The sequence below is a fragment of the Clytia hemisphaerica genome, unplaced genomic scaffold (assembly GCF_902728285.1).
Source record: "Clytia hemisphaerica strain Z4C2 unplaced genomic scaffold, Clytia hemisphaerica genome assembly, whole genome shotgun sequence".
NCBI classification, from domain to species: Eukaryota; Metazoa; Cnidaria; class Hydrozoa; order Leptothecata; family Clytiidae; genus Clytia; species Clytia hemisphaerica.
In genome coordinates this window covers 490,900-512,662 of record NW_027104185.1, presented here as the reverse complement: position 1 = coordinate 512,662, position 21,763 = coordinate 490,900, and the positions used below count along the sequence as shown (strand labels likewise).

At 39.0% G+C, this 21,763-nt stretch overlaps 2 protein-coding genes across 2 annotated transcripts; both read right to left on the bottom strand.

The window, feature by feature from the left end:
* Positions 1 to 219: 219 nt before the first annotated feature.
* Positions 220 to 6,103, bottom strand: LOC136814883 (uncharacterized). The gene is made up of 8 exons (XM_067071308.1): positions 5,815 to 6,103; positions 3,786 to 5,091; positions 3,469 to 3,561; positions 3,018 to 3,135; positions 2,000 to 2,304; positions 1,591 to 1,722; positions 693 to 785; positions 220 to 300 (listed from the first exon to the last, which is right to left on the bottom strand). The coding sequence occupies exons 1-8, from the start codon at positions 6,101 to 6,103 to the stop codon at positions 240 to 242; spliced, it is 2,397 nt and encodes a 798-aa protein (XP_066927409.1). The 3' UTR covers positions 220 to 239.
* A 1,831-nt stretch (positions 6,104 to 7,934) lies between these two features.
* Positions 7,935 to 11,764, bottom strand: LOC136814882 (interaptin-like). The gene is made up of 4 exons (XM_067071307.1): positions 11,413 to 11,764; positions 9,287 to 11,084; positions 8,798 to 8,914; positions 7,935 to 8,544 (listed from the first exon to the last, which is right to left on the bottom strand). The coding sequence occupies exons 1-4, from the start codon at positions 11,762 to 11,764 to the stop codon at positions 7,935 to 7,937; spliced, it is 2,877 nt and encodes a 958-aa protein (XP_066927408.1).
* Between the last annotated feature and the right edge of the window lie 9,999 nt (positions 11,765 to 21,763).

Below are 21,763 nucleotides of genomic sequence, written 5' to 3'. Positions count from 1 at the left end.
TTTTGATTTTTCTTTTGGGTATTTTCTACTAATACTAATGGCAAAGGGAGTTCAAATTTTCAGATACGTTTTAACGAGCTTACACTGAAAAAGATCTCGATTTTGTAGATAAAAAAGTGAGGTCAATTTATTGCAGAAACTGAGCGTAAAAAAACACTGTATTTTTTTATGAAAGAAACAATATATTCTAAGGAAAAAAAACTAAAGATGAGATATTATAAAATTTATATTTTACAGTATTATTTTGGATGTTGAAATTGATAGCCGAATGAATCAAATCGATAACGCTTGGCTTTCTTCCTATAAGATATAAACAGAGATTATACAGAGGATAAACAGAGGATATAAAATATTCGAAAGTGTAATATAACTGTCCAAAACCAAGAATTTCATACTAAAGGCTCGGGTTTGAGCCCACAACCTTGGACACCGTAGCCGGATGGATGCTCTACCTTCATGTTACAGCTAATGCTTTAAAAAACACAAAAATGATATTTTAGAGTTTAAAAGAATATTTTAGAGTTTAAAAGAATGGATCATGTTTACCACCTGCCTGGCCAAAAGAACTTTCAAAGCAAACATTTCTTAAAAACAAAAATCTGTACTCCTGTCTCACTTAATCAAGGATCAAGTCGACAAAGAACATTTGCTCATTAGAGCTCTAGAACATTGGAGGTACCATTCTGACTTACATATTTTTCTTGGACATTCCATCACGCATTTCCAAGATTTCGTCTACCTCGAACGGTCCATACTTTGAGTAATCTTCGAAACATTTTCTCGTTCTAAAAGTCGAAACGAATAGAAATAGGCTTATTTTTATTGTTGATTCGACCTTCTACTTTGCAATAAATTGGTATACCCGACAAAAAGACAATTTATAGAAATACTGGAAGAAAAGTTTTTAGATAGGGCTTGTTTTAAAACGGTAGGATAGAGCTCATGAACATCGCTAAAGGTACTTAAAAATAGAATTTCTGATAGAAAGGTGTTTCAAAAGTGGGGTGTATTAATTAAATTTGAATGACGAAGTTTCTGTTGTCTATCGGAGTCTTGAAATTTACAATCTGAATACGCTCTCACAGAATAGAAATGAAATCTAAATTCGTGCACAGTGCACCCGATTGTACCTTTCATAACATCATTCTAATTTCTTGGGCATTCAATAGAAAAAGATTAGGACGCCAGAACGACGTAAATGTAATAGGCTCGTGAGTTTTAACCAATCACGTCTACTTTTACCTGTCCGTTGTGTTGATTGCACTAAGCTTTATACAACCCTGAAGGGTTAGCCAACCAAATTTTTTGATCGAAGTTTTTTTCAAAATGGCACCCTGATGGTAGCACTACTCAGTAGCGGTGTAAATGCATTGAGAGCGCTGGATCTAGTTTTCCTTGATACTTTGTACACCTTGTGATGTAACGCCGTTTGACGGCAAAGTGTTAACACTGCGATGGCTTCTTTGCGGTTACGGTACCACTTTCAAAAAAAAAACTCCGATCAGAGATGGTGGATGTAGCTAAGTCAAGGACTTATAAAGGATGATTACAGTGCTCTACTTCACCTCAGGAAGGTTATGTGATACTTACGTTGAGCCTTGTTTAGTGTAACACTTCGGTGTGTTCTTATCCTTATCTTTGAGGTAAGGATTTGCTTGATGTGCTAATAACAATTCCAATAATTCTTCTCGATCGTAGAGTGCTGCCAGATGAGCTGGTGTCCTAAATAGAGTAATTGTATTGCTTAGATGTAATGGTAACTATTTGCTACTAATTATTTTTACTGCATTGGGCATCTCTTAAGATTAAGATATCTTTAGTTTTTATCTTCATACCAATAATTGTTGATAAAGTAGAGGAGGGAAGAAGCTAGACACTAAGCATTCGAGTAATCAAGGTGAGACTTTTGGAAGTTCGACTTATGAAAGTCCGAGTTACGGAAACTCGAGTTACGGAAGTTCGAGTTACGAGATGAGTTGATACCAATTTGATTACTTACTCTCCATCTGGTAGTCTTGCATCAACGTGCAATCCATTACTTAACATGTGGTTTACACATTTCAACACGGTGACGGAGGGATCTGTCAAAATTGCGCGATGAATGAGCGAGATTCCCTCGGCTTCGATATCATCATCCGACCGAGGTGAAACTTTCCAAAGATATTTGAATAGTTCGAACCTTTCGTCACCATGGTAAGCTAATAAATAACCAAGCGGATCCCGGTCATCACACGCAGCGATCCGCGAGTCGGCGCCCGCTTCGACTAACAGTTTGACGATTTCGAGTGAGCCATTCTCCACAGCCTAAAACGGTAATGAGATATTTGGTTGATATTATTTCTACAAAACTTGTACAGAAAAAATAGTCTGCTTTCAAAACTCTATCTTTACTTCTACAACTCGATTCTTCAACTTCTCGACAATATCCAATAGCCACTCGTCAATTTGTTTTGAGAAAAGTGTATCTGTACCATACATGTTTTCTGGACTGCAACTTTGCAATGTCAAGCTAAAGCAGAAGCTTTAGTCGGTGCAGATCTGTTAAAGATTCAGCCGCCAAACCTCACTGCCTTAGCTAAACGGTGAAGTTGAAAACTAAAACTTATCGTTAAAGTTTTTGCACTATTCAACTCTTTTACTGTACAGGAATCATTTGTCAGCATCGAAGAGCTAAAGCAGAAGCTTTAGTCGGTGCAGATCTGTTAAAGATTCAGCCGCCAAACCTCACTGCCTTAGCTAAACGGTGAAGTTGAAAACTAAAACTTATCGTTAAAGTCTTTGCACTATTCAACTCTTTTACTGTACAGGAATCATTTGTCAGCATCGAAGAGCTAAACATTACAGAAAAAGTTCCTTTTAAGCAGCACTGGTTGAGATATCGAAATTATTGAATAATTATATAATACTGGACTGTCGAACAACACTTTACAAAGACGGAGTTGGCAAGTCGCCAAATAAAATCTCTGTTAAATGTTACGGAATCGAATAGTTTTTCGAATTAATTAACACAACCTTACCTTATAAAGTGGCGTCTTCCCATGCTCATCCTGAGCGTTTATTGAGAGTCCTTTGATGTTCAAAAGGAGCTTTGTTGTTTCAGCACAGCCCCAAGATGCCGCATAGTGCAAAGCAGTCCTATTAGTAAAAGAAATCCGTTTTAGACCATATACAATTTGTAGTTTTCTTCGAAATTTAAGGAAAAAACACCAGAATGTGTAGTATTTAATGATCCTAGATCTTTTTATCTTCTGGTGTCTAATAGATCGCCAGTGCTGTGAATCGGTTTTACCATAGACTAGAGTCTACTTTTAACTGAACTTTGCTTTGCTTCTGATTATTTTGATGACGCTGAGTCCATTGAACCCATAAGCGCAGTCCAGTCGATCAAAAAGCTATAATTGGCCCTCGGGATACTTTAACAATTGCCTCTATTTGGTTTCAACATATTAATATTTTTTAAATTGTTACCTTTTCCTCTCATCACTCAAATTGATTTGACAGTGATTTTTGTCTTTGAGGAGAAATTTTTCTAATTTCTCAAGTTTCCCCTTCCATGTAAACCTAAAACAAAAATACATGCACGATTTTTTATAAATCGGTACTCGCCTCTGGGGCTCTTGATGGATTTGCTGTGTCCTGGAACTATAGGTTTTTCTGCAGTTTACTTATTTTAAACTGACCATGAATGAACTTTGATGTTAGATTTAGTCAACACTCTAACATCAAACCATCAAACGAATAAATGTTTTAATAATCTTCTTTAATAAGTCTTTTATGACTCTTACCTCAATATTGGAGAAGGAAGTTTATTGGCTTTAACGGTCCAGTTGGGGTAACTTCCCTCCTCAATTCCCCTTCTGGTTGGTGATTTCGGAAACTTTCTTGGTCGTTTGCCATAGAAATGTGCAGCGTGGGTGGTATGTAGGGAATCTGTTGGTGGCTCCGATCGTTCAGATCGTGGTTGAAGCTCGAAATCTTCATTTCTTTCATCAAGATCTATTGATGGAGCAACACGGTTCGAGTTTTTACCTCTCCCAAAGATTCTTATTTTGTTGGCAACTTTTTGCAGCCAACTTTGTTTGTTGTTATTTGCAGCTTCGGCTTTTATACGTTGCACAGCCTTTGCTCGTGCTGAAGAAACTCGCACAACTTTTCTGACCCTCCTTACAAAACGGCTCGGAAGTTCCGGCAAAATATCAACGTCATGTGGACTGTTGATCACTGTAGGTTGAAAGTCAATAGCAGGTTGGACGATAACGGCCTCACGGTTGGCTGCGAATAATTGACTGGAAGGTTGGCTTGGGCGATCCCAGGGCCTCTGTGAAGCTTCTTCGCGTGGTCTCACGTCCATCAGGAAACCTTCTGGTGTGTCGTGATTGGTAACAAAGCCTCGTTGCTGTAGGTTATCACGCACGAAGGATCGATAGTATGCGATCTTACAACAAGGCTTCTCAGATAATACTTGCGTTCGCATTAAGTGTAAATTACGGTTCCTCTCCAACCTAACTACGTAGTTGCGAAACAATTCGGATGAAAAGAAAGAAAGCATTACTCTATGTATAAAGGTTTTGTTGTTTTCCACTCTGTCTTCTGGTGGACGGAGTTTGACAAAAGCCTCGCCAAGATGCGGTTCCGTCAAAGGCCACACCTCCTTTGTGACGGCCAAGATAGCGCTTGGCATTTGCCTTTCCATTTCCTCGACGCTGATAAGGGGTGGCGCCCGGCCATCTCGTGGAGAACCTTGTGGAGGATCGACTCCTTCTGGTGGGTGACGGCCATCTACCATGGGATGCACTTGCACCTCACCAGGGGAGTGCCGCCCATGCCGCCCATTCACTCTAGGTACATCCACTAACGGATGCACCATAATTTCTCCTGCTGGTGAGTCTCGTCCTTCGGCTAAAGCATCCTCTTCTATTGGTTCGGGACGTGGATATGGTACAGCTTCAACTCGTTTTGGTCTTCTTAAGCAGATAGGTTTTGGATGCCTGTGATTCTTGTATAAGGCTTGATACCGTTTAAGGTCTGGCCGTGGGACAGACATATTCACTCTTCGGTGTTTTACACCTGTTTTGGATTTCCTTTGACGCTCTAAAGAAAAAAAAATGGTAAAAGTCTCTTACAAAAGCCTGACCTATGACTCATTCCTTGAGATGAGACAGACGTAAAGTACAAAGGATATATGCTACCATTATTAATACAAAAATAGCCTTTGAGTTAGGATAGTTTTCCAAACTTAACATCGAACCAGAGGAGTGGGGAAACTGATTTTTAGTGGATTCACCCTGTCATATATCATTTTAGTTAGTTAATTAGGGAAAATTGCTCACTTAAGTATGCCTGTAAATTATACTTCACAAAGCAGTTATTTCTTGAAATAGTTTTCCCTGTTTCAAAAGTTTGCGTAGAAAGAAGGCGTTTTAGTTCTATACACCAATCAACCCTTGAATGCGTGTTTAGCTTTTGAGAGGACAGGTAATAAATTTACAAGGAACATTAGGATAAATTATCACATGTTATGTACGATACATTTTCGTGGTTTTAAACATAAAAATTAGTTAATAAAATTGATGTTGATGTTATTGAGACGCTGGTAAAATGTAAGATCAAAGCACAATTGATTAACGTAACATGGAAGGAAGTCTAGCTATAGAAGAAGTGGAAAAGAAGGGAATAAATGGCTTACCGTCAATACGCCGGTATAAAAGTGAGACGGTGTAGAGCTAGAGATGTAAGATCGAAGGCCCGTGAATAAGCAAAATATAAAATGAAGTTAAGCTGGAGTAGAGTGAAAAAGAAAGGATTAAGGCTTACCGTCAATACGAGTGTAAAAGTCCTCCAACAATTTGATAAAGTCTCGTTTCGCCTGGGGAGTTTTAGAAAGAAAAACAGCCTCCTTGATTCTGTTTTTGTATAGGATTCGGTTACCGAACTCTTTGTCTCCTTCAGGGAATCTTCCAAGTATGAACTCTTTTTCCGTTGATCCGTCCGGCAAGGTGTCCAGATACTCATGCACCAATGTCTCTTGTGGGAAGACTTTACTGCTTCTTCCCGACGTTGATTCGGCGCCATGAGGCCGACCACTAGGTCCGTCTCTTGCCATTTTAGATAACATAATGAATTGCTTTGATCCAAAATAAATTTGATTTACAAAATGAATTTCCAATATTGAAATTGCTGAGGAACTGCTTCGTCGGCTTGCTATATCAAAATGAAATTCGAAGAATCTTCCACTTTTACTTGACGTCAAATTTTTTCTGAATTGACGTCATTTTAGACTAACGTCACTTTCACTATAACTCGAAACTTCAACTGCATGTTATAAACCTTATACTATAAGTTAAATCTGTCATCTAATGATCGGAGATTTTTAAAAGTGGTGCCCGCCTAGAACAATAAGTTTACTTTTCTCAAATTTTTGTGATGTTGCGCCAAAACTTGAACCTAGCTCACTTTTTTATGATTCTGAGAGCGCTTACAAAAGGATTGTACAAACGTTCTTCACTAAAATCAAAAAGTTGTGAAGTGGCTCTATCTGTGTACGAGATTGATAAAGAGCTGTTTAACAAATTGTTTCTTTGCGGGCACCAAATTAAAGTTAACTTCAATCAAACGTTTTGATGGGTTGTAATTTAAGATCCTTTTTGAATCCAGATAAGATGGAGTTTTTATAAGATACTTTAATAATTGGTCATTTGAAGTAATGAAAATGACGCGTTCTTTAGAAAAAGTAACAAAATTGTTTTATTACTGGTTAACGACCAAACAAATCAAATAAAAGCATGTAAAAACTTCATCTCGTCCCATCAAATCACCTGTATATATCAGTAAAATTACAAATAAGAAGAAATTTTGTCAGAGCGTGAAATAAGTCCCGTCTGGGTTATGGTGAAAATAGCAGTATATTTATCCAAAGTACTGTAGATCCGTCTGAAGACATCGAAATTTGAATAAAATTTGACATACTGATGATATCTGAAATTTATGATTTCTGACACAAAAAAAAACGACAACTAAAACTTTGTTCTGCTTGTTTGTCTCTTTTTGTCCTAGGAGAATGCCTTATCAGCCCTTTTCACGCTTGCTCTTATCGACGCTATAAGAGGCGGCAATAAGGATCGGAATTAGATTAGGGCGGGGCTAAAAATGGAGAAAAAAATTGAGCTTTGGCGTAATAAGGGGCCGGCGCTAAGGGGCCGATAAGGTAATATTTTGTCACTTTTTTATCACTTTTAGATATTATGTCATTTTTAGCACGTTTGAAAAAATTCATTTAAATAAAAGTTTTTATGATTCTCAGGACACTGACCCAATCTCGCCCTCTCGTTCAATGAAAATCTTTCCACGCAAATCGCCGATACTGAACAAACCTCTTGCCGACGAATGGACAGGCAGTTTCGAGATCAAAAGACACGATGGCCAAAATAGTGCTGTTATTACAGAAAACGCTGGACTCGAGGTTGGAGTTGAGAAAGACACTGGGAACGAGGTTAGATATGATCAAAGAGGCGAGGAAAACATGGAAGAAGAAGGAATTAATGGAACTGACTCGGCAATGATGATCGAACAAAAATGTCACTTTGAGGATGGTGAGTCATTAAAATTGAATTTTCTTGTTTTCGTGATCAACCCCTTTTTAAATAATTTACTTTCTTTAATTTAGTTTTCTTTAATTTATTTAATTTAATTTCTGTCCATGGGAAGCATTATCAAATGCTGAACGAGCTACTAGAAATCAGGTCCTAATTACATAACTGACAAAGGCAAAAATAAAATGATACACTGAAGAATTTATACGGACAAATATATATTTACTCAAAAATTAATAAAAACCAGTTTGATAAAAATATTTAAAAATTTATGGGAAAAAAATCTGCGAAGAAAAAACGAACAAAATAATATTATGAAAATTCTAAAAAATGATTTGAATAATTTTATGTTGTTGAGCTGTGGACATCGGTGTCAATCTTCTTGATGGAGGTCATCTTCTTATCAAGTGAATGGCTGGCAGGTGATTGACCAATAACAACATTTTTGACAGGACTGAATGTTGGCAAGTTTTTATTTGCGATTTTCTTCGAAGATTTGCGCGATCTTTTCTTTTTGTTACCGCTGCGAGAGGTTGAAGAAAATTGTTTATCGAGAGACTTTGACGAATGGTTTGATCCAGTGCTGGATGTCAAATCTTCTGATGACGAGCTTGTGGAGGAATCTCCATTGTCAGATTCACTGGAATCACTGGAGCTAACGGTTGATTCAACTTCAATAAGGTTGTCTCGGCATGATTCGTCAGATTTATCTGTCACCATAGTAGATTTCTGGTCAATTGACTTCTCTGATGGTACACGGTCAGTTAATTCTAAGGGTTTCTCGGTAGAGGCAAGTGAGTATTCCACTGGTGATTTGTTTGAAGTTTCCCCAAATTCTTCGTCAAGAGAAAGTGACTCCCCTTTCATATATTTCTCGCCCCATCTTCTTTTGGGAATTTGAATGACTTCGTTGTCATTAGTGACGGTGGAAGCACTGAAAACAACTGTCTCTTTTCTAAAAAGGAAGAAGTTAGTTTCAAACACGAGATTCAATTTTAACATGACAGTTAACATAAGAACAATCCTAAAATAAGATCTCAAATGAACCAAAGAAAATTAACTTCAAACTGATTTTGAGAAAGAATCTGAACAGTCGAGTCTAAACCGAAATTGTTAATTTTCAAAATTACTCAAAATTGACCAATCATTTTGCTTATATCATTTTGAAAGTTTAAGAAAGTTTAAGGGAGAATGAAAAGCACACTCACCTCACAAGTGGAGTTCCGAAGTCCTCGTCATCTGACAAACAGAAATCACTATCATCTTCCTCTACTTTTAATGGTGTCAGATTGTCATCTGCATTTTCTTCCCTATTGTTACTGATGCTAAAAAAAGAGAGAAAATTATGAAACAGATTTTGTACCATGCTTTAAAACCTGGTCATGCAAAGAAGGTTGACTAAAGCGTAACGAAGACTCAGCAAAACGGATTTGTCATTAACAATTTAGCATAACAAAAGGAGTTAAACACGCAATTTTCCAAAGGCATACTGGGTCACTGGCATTTGAACTTATTAAAATTGACGTGAGGAAAGAGGCAACTGAAATTTAAACCGGGACAAAATTTGAAACCAGTTGCCTCAATTTATTTTGATAGCTGACTTCTAAACTAAAGTTCTAACATTCTAACAAAGAATCTTTCATTCAAAAGCTTAATGTCATTCGATTTTTTGTTCAAAAATAAACCAACTTCTTTACCTCTTCTCCTTTTGCTCCTTTCCACATGACATCAATGATCCATCACAAAGAGAGGTTGATGAAGACTTAGGAGTAGGGACTTCTTCGTCTGACGAACAAATGAACGCTTCATCCGCGCGGCCAATATTGTCCTCTTTAGTGTTGCCGTAACTGAAATCGGGAGACATCAGTGGCAATGGTTCTGAAGGTCCACTATCGTCATCTGAGCACTTCGATGTTGGATTTTCAAGACATTCTTGGTCTTGAACAACAGCTTCCAATGATTTATTCGATGTTCGCATGGCTTCCATCTCTGCTTGCATTTTAGCAATGACTTTCTGGAGTGATGCTGTTTTTTGTTTCTCGTTCTCAAGAGCTTCTTCCAACTCCATTCTCTTTTGTTGTTCGACCAAGAGCTGAGTTTCAGACGCTTGGTCATTGCACTGCTCAGCATCCTGAAGCTCATTAACTATCTCATTCAATTCTGACGATCGCATCTTTTCCTCTTTGAGCTTTTGTTCGGCCAATTCTTTGGCCATTCTATGTTTATCAGTGCTCTTGACTAGATTTGTGATTTTGCTTTTTAGGTCGGAGCGCTGATCGAGGAACTGTGAAATTTCATTATCCTGCTTTCGCAGTTTCGTATTTTTCAGTTGAACCTCTTTTTCTTTTTTCTCCAGCGACAACTTCGTGTCTCTTAGTAAACTATCCGAATGGACTATCTTGTCATTCAGATATTTGATCTCGTCCTTAGCCGAGTTGAGATCTTCATTAGATGTATTTAATTCGTGTATCATCTCGTCAACTCTTAGGATGGCATCGTTGTGTTTTTGACGTAAGCTAGCAAAATCTTCTTCCAACTGTAGAATCCGTTGCTTCGAAGCTCCACCGGATTCCAAACGAGTTTGTAAGTCAAGAATCTTGTCTTTCAGAGATTGATTATCTTGCAATGACCTCTCATATGATATTTTGAATTGATTGCTTTCCTTCACACAATCGTCGTATTTCAATTGTAAAGAATGCAATTGTTTTTTAAGAGAATCTCGTTCGGTAGTCAACTCGAAGATGTGTTTCTTTTCGTCAGCTTTTTGAGCTTCTAGCTCGGCCACTAGTCTCTCCAACTGATCGTTCTTGGCAACTTGATTCCTGCTGGCGACCTCATAATCTTCTAATCTGCATAACAAAGAGAGTTTTTCTTTCTCTAAATCATTCAATTCAGCCTTGAGTCCAGCCACATTTTTCTCCCATTCTGAAAATCTTTCACATTGCTCTTCTTTCAAATCTTCAACTAATTTTACCAGAATACTGTTCTCGTTCTCAAGCAACTTATGGTCATTATAAGCTTGTTCTAAATCGACATTTTTTTGATCCACGAACTCGATTAGTTTCATCATCTCGCTGTCGGTTGCAGCCAGGCGTTCACAAAGTAACTCAAACTTTTCATCATCATTCGATGGCGAATTCGATTCCATCTCATGGATTAATTTGATTTGTTGCTCGATCTTAAGCTCCTTGGCGTAGAGATCTGCCTCGATTATCTTCTTCTCATCTGTCAGTTGCCTGACAGTAAGATTCGATGAGTCGAGGCTCTCTAACGCTTTCATCAAGTCTGTCTCGACCACTTTGCTCTTCTCCGTCAAGTCTTCGATGATAAAACTCGATTGTGAGAGTTTTTGACGGAGAAGTGAGGTTTCATGTGATAAGTCTTCATCAACAGAGCTTGCTGTAGACACGGTCTTTGGTGTTTGTGCTGGATCAGCCTCAAGGGCCCGATGACTGATCGAGTTTGTGTAAACCTTATCCAAGCGCTCTGTCAAATCTATAAACCAATCAAAATAATTCATTAAAAATTTTTACATAAGCGCATGATGCTTTCAAGGGACCTCCCAACCCTACTTTAAAAACATTGAGGTTTTGTTTACTATCCTCAGTTTGTAAGTATACTTTTCTTTTAATTTTTTCGGCAGGTCTGAAGGAAATAGGAAGGAGAGAAATTCTAGGTTTCTTTCTTAGAGATTCTCAAGTCTTGGAGTTTTTTACATCCCTCCCGCCCTACCAATCTTGGTTGCCGGCAACCTATTTCACATTATTGTTGACCATAACTTAAGTTATATTTTAATGTATGTAGTCAAAAGAAGAATACGTACCGTTAATGAATTGGTTGGAGGTTGACTTCTTCTGGTAGTCATTAAACATTTTGATGTCTTGATTCTTCTCCTGAATCTTCATTTTCAGCGATGTCAACTCGTGTTGCAAAAGACCAATGACACTCTCATCGGCTAAATTGTGTTTTCGCATAAGTTTGATTTCGTCTTTGATAACTGTAGTTTTATTCACGAGATTCGTTTTTGAAGTTTTCAACAGTTCGAGTTTATCTTTGATCATTTTTTGATCAACATCCATGTGGAACGAGCTCTGATGTTGGTTGAATTCTAAACTGGTGAAAAACGTTGGTTTTCCATCGCAGAAGTGACATGTTTGCATGTCTGGAGCATCCATTTTAGCAATATTTTGCGAACTAAATAACATAATTGCGCGTTTGTGCGACAAAATAAAGGATGCGTGCGTCTAAAAACTAAATTCCAAAATTCTGAATCTTGATTAATTTTTTATAGAAAACTGACGCGAGTTTATTGTAGCGAATAATATATTTGACGTCAGTTAGTTTTTATTATGACGTTGCTTATTCGTCTATTTTGTGAATACATAATAGGTCGATTTAGACCAAGAGATATACATTAGAATAAATCTAAATATTATAAGACTAAATTAGTTAAAAACGAATAATAAGAGGCAAACAAATCAAGTATCACAAATCCACATCCTAAGGATAGTGGCATAACCTTTCGGTCACGCCGGGCGCAAAACAAGGGGTTAACGAGAATGCAAAAGTCTGAAAAAATAATCTCAAAATCGACGAATAATAAGAGAGGTTGACTAAAAATTTCTCCTAGTAGATTCATGAATTTCAATCTCATTCATATCAATGTTCAATTTCCTAACAGTTCTCGATCCACGTAAGCATAGGATAGCTGATCGTAGCAAGCAATATGAGAGCTTAGTTCTCAACCAATTCAACATGATACCAAATTCAATGTCTTTTTTGTCTGAGAGCTTCTTTGCAAGGGTCGTGATGATCATTTCCGTTTCTCTTCCTTGTCCTCCGTACGGAGACATAACGAACGGGCTGAACGAACCATGCTCGACTGTGATAATTCGGTTGTTGTACTTCCGCTTTTTCTCTTGTTCGTTCGATCGGAATGTGTTTTGAAGTTTCTGGTTAAGGTGACTTTTTGCGAACGGATTTGTGATCCTTACGTCAAAGAATGCAAGTTGTCCCCTTTGCCAAAAACTTCTGGCTGACACGTCAAGTCGGGCTTCGTCTGTTTTGTTGGAGCTGTTTGGTAGTGATTCTCCAGTTAGAGGTTGTAGGTGAGGTTCGATGGAGACGTCAGTGTGTACTTGTGAAAGGAGGTTGGCCAAGAGGTTTCTCATCTCGTCATGGCGTTGGTGGATGAAACCTCCTTTCGGACACGAAAGGGCATGGTCGACATCGAATCGAAGGCCACATGCACAATTGATCGGAAGGTATTTCGGTGTCCATCTGTACCTCAAGCAAAGGGCATCAACAAATTCTCTTTTGTTCAGACAGAAGCCTTCGCTTTCAATCGGTATGATCGTCAACCAGCTTGAAGCACCTTTGCAAGAAGCGAGTTCGTTTGCTTTTCGCTGCTCAACGCTCATCCTCTCCCTAAGTACATTCAACGTATCGTTTTCTCGATCTTCCTTCGACTTGGTGATTTCTCTCTTGACTTTAGCGTCGTCAGGTATGTCGACGTTGCTTGCGTTTTGGTTCTTTATTCGGCTGGACAGGTTGGAAGTTACTTTCTGTGAGCTGGAGAATTCTGTTATTGACCACGTGGTAAAGATAGGGATTGAAAGACCGCCTTTTCTTGGTGGCAGTGATAGTAAAAGGCGCTCATCGGCGGAGCAATGGTGACCATCGGTGATAGCTGGAATGAATATCGTGTCGAGGATAAGGTCGAAAGGTGCAAGGTATTGGTGCATATCAGGGATTGTTCGGATGTGGTATGTGAGTTTGTGCTTGAAGCCAGCGATGAAAGCTACGTAGGCGGATTGCGGTTCGGACTTGGCAATATCACACAGTACTTTTAGCTGAGAGCACCACTGTTGGACAAGCCCGTTCACGTATTCATCTTTTCCTTCTGCTCTTCCAATGAAGCCACCAAGGTATTTTCGTCCAGAGGTTGTCAGTTTGATGTCGGTACCTTCAAAAGTTTCACGGGCCTTCTCAAGCTTGCTTTCTTTGACGATGAGCCACGATTTCGAAGGCTCCGGGTAGTAGCCAAAGGATGGACCAAAAGAAACGACTTTTTCCCACCAATCTCGGACGCGATCGAGTTTACCTGCACCACCCAAATCGTCAGCAAAGGCTACCTGCTGCACCGACTCGTTGTTGTTGATAGCATCCATAAGTGGTAATATACCAATGGCGTACGATGGCATTGACATTGGGTCGCCTTGCGTGGTTCCTTCAGTTGATGAGATTTCTAGTCCTCCCTGTACAAATAAGCGCGAAGGAACTTTGTAACAGTTCGAAACATATGTTGCCAAGACGGGACAAAGATACGGTATATTGTGAAGAAGGACCTTTCGATTGATTGAATTGAATGCATTCCTGGCGTCAACAAGAAGAAGAGCATCGGTCTCTTCTTCTTCGAAGATCTCCCTCATGGCGTGTACTGCTGCTTCACATCCTGATTTCTGTCCAGCACACAGCTGCAGATCACCAGAGCTTTCGAGGATGTTTGGTTTGATGACAGAAATGACCGCTTTGCCCACTATTCGACGAAGTACTTCACCAATACCAATCGGTCTTACTCCTGGAGACTTGTCGAGAGGGATTAAACGACAAGATGTGTATGCTTCGAGACTTGACGAGGTACCGTCTGTTTCAATATTCTCTCTGCAAAGTTTTTTTGCGAATACCACCAACGTTTTTTGCAGATCTGAACCAAATTTGCCAAAGTTCTTTGAAACCAGCATCCTTCTCCAAGCATCAGAGTCTAAACCAGATGGTCCGCTAGATCCTTTGGTTCGAATGGCAGATTTCACGATGGTAGATTCGTCTATACTTTCGAACATCACCGGGTCGACAAAAGGCTTTGGACCATGGATCAAAACGGATTCGTCTGCTTCTTGTGCTTCTGGGTGTTTTGATTTCAAGCTGTCGATTACATCTTTCGATAGGTTAAGCACACCACCTCCTTCTTGTTTATCGAGCATTTTCAGAGCAGCGTTGATTTTGCCCATGAAAACGAGTTTTGCGAATGTCTTTGAAAATTGTGCGTCACGTTGTTTGCTGGGAAACATCTTGAGAGCTTTTTGGATGGTTCGTGACTCTCTCATTAGTGCGTCAAAATCACCCTCGTCCCATAACCGAAATCTTCTTTCCAGACATAAACTGTGTTGCTTAGCGGTTGATTTGTAGCTGGGTTTCTGGAGAAGCAGTGCGGGCATGACCATTACGACGGTGAGGGCAATATTCTTGTACGACTCGGAATCATCGACCCATCGCTGCAGCCATTTGGTTGTTTCGCCGACAAACCTCTTTCCATTTGCACCACTCGGGACGAGAAAGATGTTTCGTCTCCAAAGCACGATTTCACTATACATGGCTCGGAATATTTGATAGATGTCTTCCTTGGCGTGGTTTCCCCATATATGGTTTATTTGAGGTTGTGGGTGTGGCACGGGATTCGCATGAGGTTGTGACGTCACTTCCTCCACGGTTGAATTTTGCATTGCAGGAGATTCTTCTCGATTCTTTCGTGCATGGGCATTTTCATGATTTGCTCGACCAGTTTTGGAAGAAAAGCTTCTTGTGCAATGTCGACATTGAAACCCCTTTTCTTGTACTGATTGCGAATCAGGAATAGCGACCTTCAGCTCATTTGTTGGAGTTCCCCTTATCTGCTGTTTGTATGGTTTTAGATGAAGAAATGATTCTCCCTTCTTGATCGTGTTGAAGGTGAACATTGGTACTCGATTTCGTGTAAAGTTCAAATTTTCTTCTTCAGGAGAGTTGGAAATTCTTAACTCATCTTTTGCGCATCCATCTGCCATGATCTCGTTGGCAGTGGGGGGCTTTTAAAAGGTCAATAAGGTGTAACCTAGACTCTTCACTCGTTCGGCGAGACGCGTCTACCTCCTGGCTGCAGAGGATTTTTCTTCTGGCTATATATTCGAGCCAATCAGTCTATTTCAACTGATCTTCTGCACCCTTGACTACAGGGTCTTTTCTTAGAGGTACTTGTTCGCCCTCACGCTCCGGCTACCTTGACTGCAGTAGTCTTTTCTTCGGGATTTTTCGACCCTGTCTAGCACCTTGACCTTCTTGACGGAAAAATTCTTGTATGCAAAGAAGCAAATTAATTTTGATACGGCGTTGACTTGGATGAAACACGATACTTTTTTGAATAGATCTTCTTTCCGTTAGTCCAGAGGTAACACCACCTTCGTAGATTTCTGTTTACCGGATTCTGATCTTCTTTGCTGCGTGACCTTCCGCCATCTTTAACAGCGTTTTTGACCATACCAAGTTGACTGTGTCACATATAAGTCAACCAGGTCAATATAGTACAGCGTTTTTGCTCATACCGAGTTGACTGTGTCACCTGTGTCACATATGAGCTAACTTAGTAATCTCAGGTCAACATGGTACAACGTTTTTGTTCATACCAAGTTTACTGTATCACTTGGGGAACCAAATTATTATCACAAATCAATATCAATATGGCATCCACTAACGGATTCGTGCTCCTTATACTAGGTACTAGGTAACCTGGGGTTTGTAGAGGTCTGCGATTCAGACTAACATGGTACGGGCAATCAACATGGAACATCCAATCTAACACTTCTCTATCACATTCACATTTAGTCTGGCTGATTTATGAAATAAAAGGGGTCAACCTTGAAAAAATTTCCGCACTAGGTTTCTTGGTACCGTTAGAAGCGCAATTTTATGTAGATTAACATACTCAGAGCCTCACGATGAGGTCCTTGGGCAAAAAATTTTACGAAAACAAACCTGGGGGGGGGGTACTCTTTTGCCCAAAATGCCCGGAATTCGAACTTTCGTAACAAAGTTGAACTATACCTATACGGAAATCTTAGGCATGGACACCCCTGTGATTACGTTTGATCAACCCTTGTGGATTAAAGCGTATGAAATAATCAAAGAAAAGTCGTTAAACATGGTATGTATACTTGGTGGTTTCCATTTGCTAATGAGCTTTATGGGTAGTATCGGATCGTTAATGAAAGCAAGTGGCTTGGAGGAATCGATGGAGCAGATTTATGCAAAGAACACTGTTCCACACATCACAAGTGAACACTGAGGGCACATTTTCTAGTTGAATCTTCTCTTGTTTGCAAATGTGTGTCACCACTTGTTGGTTCTGATGATGAGGCTGTAGAAATCGAAGATCTGACAACCGATCTGAACATGATTACCAATGCTGTTGATCCCACCATTGATTTGGACATGAGCAGATATCCAACACTGTAGAAACTTATGGAACTTATGGAAAATTACAAAGATGATCTGAAAACATGCTCAGGTACCGCGAAATTATGGTTGCATTATCTAGATTACAAGGAAGTTGTCAAGGATTTCATTAGATCAGAAAAGACAGGAGATTGGAAGCTTTACCTTTTCTCGGATGATCAACCTGTTTGCAGCAACCCGCTCACATCCACTACGCTAAGAACGCCAGGCTACACCTCAAAAATATACTCGAGCTCAAGACAACTCACCCTTGGGTTTACAAGCAGTTTTCAAATGGTTACCACACTGTGAGACGAAGCGATAGATTTTGGGCTGGTTTATGGTCGGATTTGATCATCAAGCAGGTAATGATGCAATTCGTCAAAAGCAATGGAGGCCTCACTTGTAGTAGGGGAATCGCCACATCAACACGTCAACTTTGGGTTGGAAGCATTCATTGATCTGCCGACATCCACAACGCTATGTCAAAACGAGCGAGCAACATGTCAATCTTTCGTTGAGCAGAATGAAGCATGACGGTGATGCAGATGTGTTGATTGTGGAAAAAGGAGTATCCTACTGATCCTATGCCAAAGCAGGGAGAAACGTTGTAATAACAGCAGACGACACCGATATTTTCATCCTGATGTTGTATCATTGGAAGGTGGGGATGAGAGAAATGTTCTTCAGCACTGACAAGATAGGCGACCAGAAGAATAAAGAGAAAGTAAAGCCCAAGCTGTTTTACTGGAAAATCAGTCAAATTTCAGCTATTTATGATCATTTGTGATATGTTGTTATTTACTCATGTATATATGGTCTGGATGTGATACAACTTCTGCCATACATCAAAAAGGTATAAAGTTCTTTTCAATAAAATTACATTCTGATTATTTTAGAATTAATTTTTTGCATTTAGCAGCTGATGATGGTGATTCTATATCATAGCTTTTGCCAGGAAATGTACCTTCACCGTTAAGCACTTCTAAAAAACAACAGGTTTTGTTTCTTTAGGGAAAACAAAGATTTGACAACTTTGAAGTCGGAACCCGTCCGTGAATTAACTCAAACTTATGTTTGTGCCGTCGCAATAAGCTTTATTGTGTTGCTGCATGTGGTGGGTGTCATGGTGAAGGGTGTGAAAACTCAGAAGCTCCACCACCAGATTCAGATAATGAAACTGAGGAGCCCTTGATGAGTGAGAGGAATATCTTTGACATTCTAGAAACACTTGTTTAGATTTTCTATTAGATTTTATGAGAAATCTAATGAATTTTTAAAGCATAATTTAACATATTCTTACATTTCTCAATTTCCCGATTCTGTGTGCCCGATTTCCCGATTATGTGAGCCCGTTTTCCCCGAAAACCTATTTCATAATTTTTTAAAGTTACTTTACTTAACAGAAGTTCAAAAGTTGTGACTATTTTATGTCTAACACTTTCTGAAATACTTTAGTGAAATTCTAAAAGAGAAGTTAACTTTTGTAACATTTTCCCGATTTTCCGACTTTAAAAATCCGATTTTCCAGAAGAGCTAGATCCTTACCATTATTTTGGCTTTCAGAAGTTTAGAATTAGATTTGTCAACCTGTCATGTTATTAATAAGCGTTAGTTTGTCATATTTTCAATATTTATTGAGGTTTTCTAAGCAGTTTTCCCCGATTTTCCGACTTTTATGGCCCGTTTTTCCCGAAAAACCCGATTTTTAATATTTCTAGGAAGTCCTTATTTCAATGCAATTCATTACGCACGGAGCGAGCGTTAGCGAGCGGAGTGCGACTCTTTTGGCAAAAGCGCGGGAAAAAGCTGATTAGTCCAGGCAATGTGGGGCACTTACCCCCACCTTGCCGGTGACCAAGGTCTTCGAGTATTTTTGGGTTCCAACATACCTATATTTTGAGAATCACGATGGTTTTCAGGCTGACTATGGGGCGAGAATGTTGGGTAGAGCCCTAAGTGGGGGGTGGTAGAGAAAATGGGGAACAACTTTTTTGCCTGGGATATGTCACTAATTTCCGTTATATTTCAAAAAGTTTAAATGATAAAGCTCTAAAATTTTGTACACAGGTTATAAATATACTAAATAACATTCCTACAAAATTTTGGGTCATTTGGATAAAAATTGGATATTTTACAGACCAGAATATTCAAAATTGTCAAAAAAATTGAAGTTTTTGCAAAAATCCGAACAAGTTTTTTTTTTGACACCCACTTAAACATCGATTTGGTAGCCAAAAATGATTTTTTCTGAAACCTTTACATATACTAAGACATCTTGGAAATTTTTTTTGCTTGACTATACCAACTTGGAATTTTACAGACCTAAGAGTTTGGACCAGAATCTCTCCGAAATTCATATTTCAAGTTCTACCATATGGGTCTTAGCTGTACTTTGCTTAATAACTTCTAAATTTTTGATTTGGTGCTTACATTTTGAACAGAGATAGTAATGAGTTTAAAAACATTCTTAGAAAATATTTTGAGCAGATTTGATCATAAAACCGTGTATTTTACAGAACAGAAACTAGCACTTTTCGGTTATAATTTTTCCTTCTTAGATTTCGCTATTCGTGAGTTCTTTGTCCGATTTGGTAGCGCTTGCAGTAGCTTGTATTGTTTGTATCGTTTTTTGTTTAGTTTGTATTGGTATGTTGATAGCAAACAACTTTAAAAAGTGATAAATATTCTGAGCAGTATCGAAATGGTGTATTTTAAAGACCAGAATAAATAATTTCATATGCTTATTTTTGTTTCAGAATATTAGTAATAAAATGAATTGTCGTATAATACATTTTTTTTAAATGAAGATTTACAGTCCAGGCACACGAGGGCCTCTAAACCGATCTATCGTCTACAATTACAAAGATCTTGATTCGTAGAGCAATGGATGTTCCATCCATGCCTTGGTTAGTTCTTCTTTGAACGCTTTGATGCTAGTAGCGATAACAGTCTCTTTTGGTAGCTGGTTCCATGCTGTCACACATCGATAGTAAAACGACTTGGTCTGGACACCTCTAAATCCATCGTCTGCAAAGTTTGGTATCAGTTCGCAATCGTGAATTCACTTTGGACGCACCCTGCGAATAAACTTTCCAACTGTGGTGTCCTTATCGTAGAAGTGCAAGTTTTTGTAGATCTGAACCATGCCTCCGAAGTGTCTTCTGAATTTGAGAGAAGGCAAGTCAAGTTTTCGTAGGCGCTGCTCGTATGGTAGATTGCTTAACCTTCTAACCATCCTAGTGGCACGTCTTTGAACGCCCTCAATTAAGTTGATGTCCTTACGTAGTTTTGGTGACCATACAGATTGGGCATACTCGAGATGAGGCCGGACAAAGGTTGTGTACAGAGTGAAGAAAGTTTAAAGACTAAGGTCTTCGAAACCTCTTCTGATGACTCCTAGAATGGAATTTGCTTTTTTCACTTGTTTTGGTATGTGTTCTTCAAAGGATAAGTCAGAGTCTATCAGAACACCGAGATATTTTTCAACGAAAACATGTTCAAGTTGTTCACCTCAAAGTGAATAAGGGTGCGCGTGGACAATATTCCAATATTTACCGAGAGTGAGAACGTGGCACTTATCTGGGTGAAATCTTGATAGCCAATCATTTGACCACTTTTCAAGTTTGTGTGTGTCTTGTTGGATAGCCAAAGAGTCCTCAGTCGAGTTGACTTCTCTGAAAATCTTCGTGTCGTCAGCAAATAGGAGAATCGAAGACAGCACATTGTCAGGGAGGTCGTTGATGTAGATAACGAAGAGAAGTATGGTCCAAAAACACTTCCTTTGGGAATACCACTGATAACATCATCTGTCTTAGATGTCGTAGTTTTGTTAACCTTAACCAATTGTTTTCTGTCAGTCAGGAAAGACTCTACCCATCTCAAGATGTTTCCAGATACTCCATATCCTTTCAGCTTTCTAAGTAGACGGCGATAGGGAACAGCATCAAAAGCTTTCGCAAAATCGAAATATATAGTGTCAACAACACTTCCGTTAGCTATACTTTCACAGCACTTGTCCAAATAATTTAGGAGTTGTGTGACGGTGGAGCGGCGACTAATGAAACCGTATTGCTTGTTGGTTAGAAGCTTTTCGTCAGTTAGATGCTTCATAATGTGCTTTCTTATAAATGATTCCATTAACTTACAGACTACTGAAGTCAAACTAACAGGTCTGTAATTTATCGCAAGGTTTTGGGCACCCTTGTTTTTATAAATTACAGTCACATGTGCCATCTTCCAATCTTTTGGTATTGTTCCCTCAGACAATGTCTTGTTCATGATGATAGACAGGGGTTCAGCTAGATGGTCAATCAGTTCAACTAACATTTTCGGGTGTATATCATCCGGACCGAAGGATTTACTCACGTCCAGCAATTTTATCTGTTTTCTCATCATATCTTCTGTTATGATGATGTTCTCAATCTCCGTTCGTGTAGAAAAGTCGGGAATCGTTCCTAGGGGCTTATTGGTAAAGACGCTGCAAAACTGTTTTTGTAGGATGCTAGCCTCGAGATCGTCGTGTTTAATCGATGATTTGTCGTCAGGGTTTTCAAATAGTGGTGAGACTCCGCTTGATGACTTAAGTTTAGATCTTACATGAGACCAAAATATCTTTGGCTTTTCCTTGGATTTATCACAAATACTTTTTTCATGAGTCCTGTGGGCCTTTCACATCAAACGATTAACTCTGTTTCTTACAATAGTGTAATTGACACGATGACGATCTCTGTCGAGAGGTGCAGATCTTAACCACCTTCTATGGAGCGTTTTCTTTAACTTGATTTCATCTTGAAGATTCTTATTAATTGGAACTTTGCCTTTTTTCCTCCAAAAATCGTTTCCAACTTCTTTCAAAGGGACAAATCGATTTCTGAGATCAATGACAACTTTCTTGAACGATTCCCAAAGATCTTCCACTGATTTAT

Coding starts and splice junctions, on each gene's coding strand:
- LOC136814883 (XM_067071308.1), bottom strand. CDS start 6,103: ATGGCAAGAGACGGACCTAGTGGTCGGCCTCATGGCGCCGAATCAACG. Junction 5,092..5,814: donor CTTTTACACTCGTATTGACG/GTAAGCCTTAAT, acceptor TTTTTTCTTTAG/AGCGTCAAAGGAAATCCAAA. Junction 3,562..3,785: donor CTTCCTTCTCCAATATTGAG/GTAAGAGTCATA, acceptor TTTTTGTTTTAG/GTTTACATGGAAGGGGAAAC.
- LOC136814882 (XM_067071307.1), bottom strand. CDS start 11,764: ATGGATGCTCCAGACATGCAAACATGTCACTTCTGCGATGGAAAACCA. Junction 8,915..9,286: donor AAGGAGCAAAAGGAGAAGAG/GTAAAGAAGTTG, acceptor CTCTTTTTTTAG/CATCAGTAACAATAGGGAAG. Junction 8,545..8,797: donor TTCGGAACTCCACTTGTGAG/GTGAGTGTGCTT, acceptor CTTCCTTTTTAG/AAAAGAGACAGTTGTTTTCA.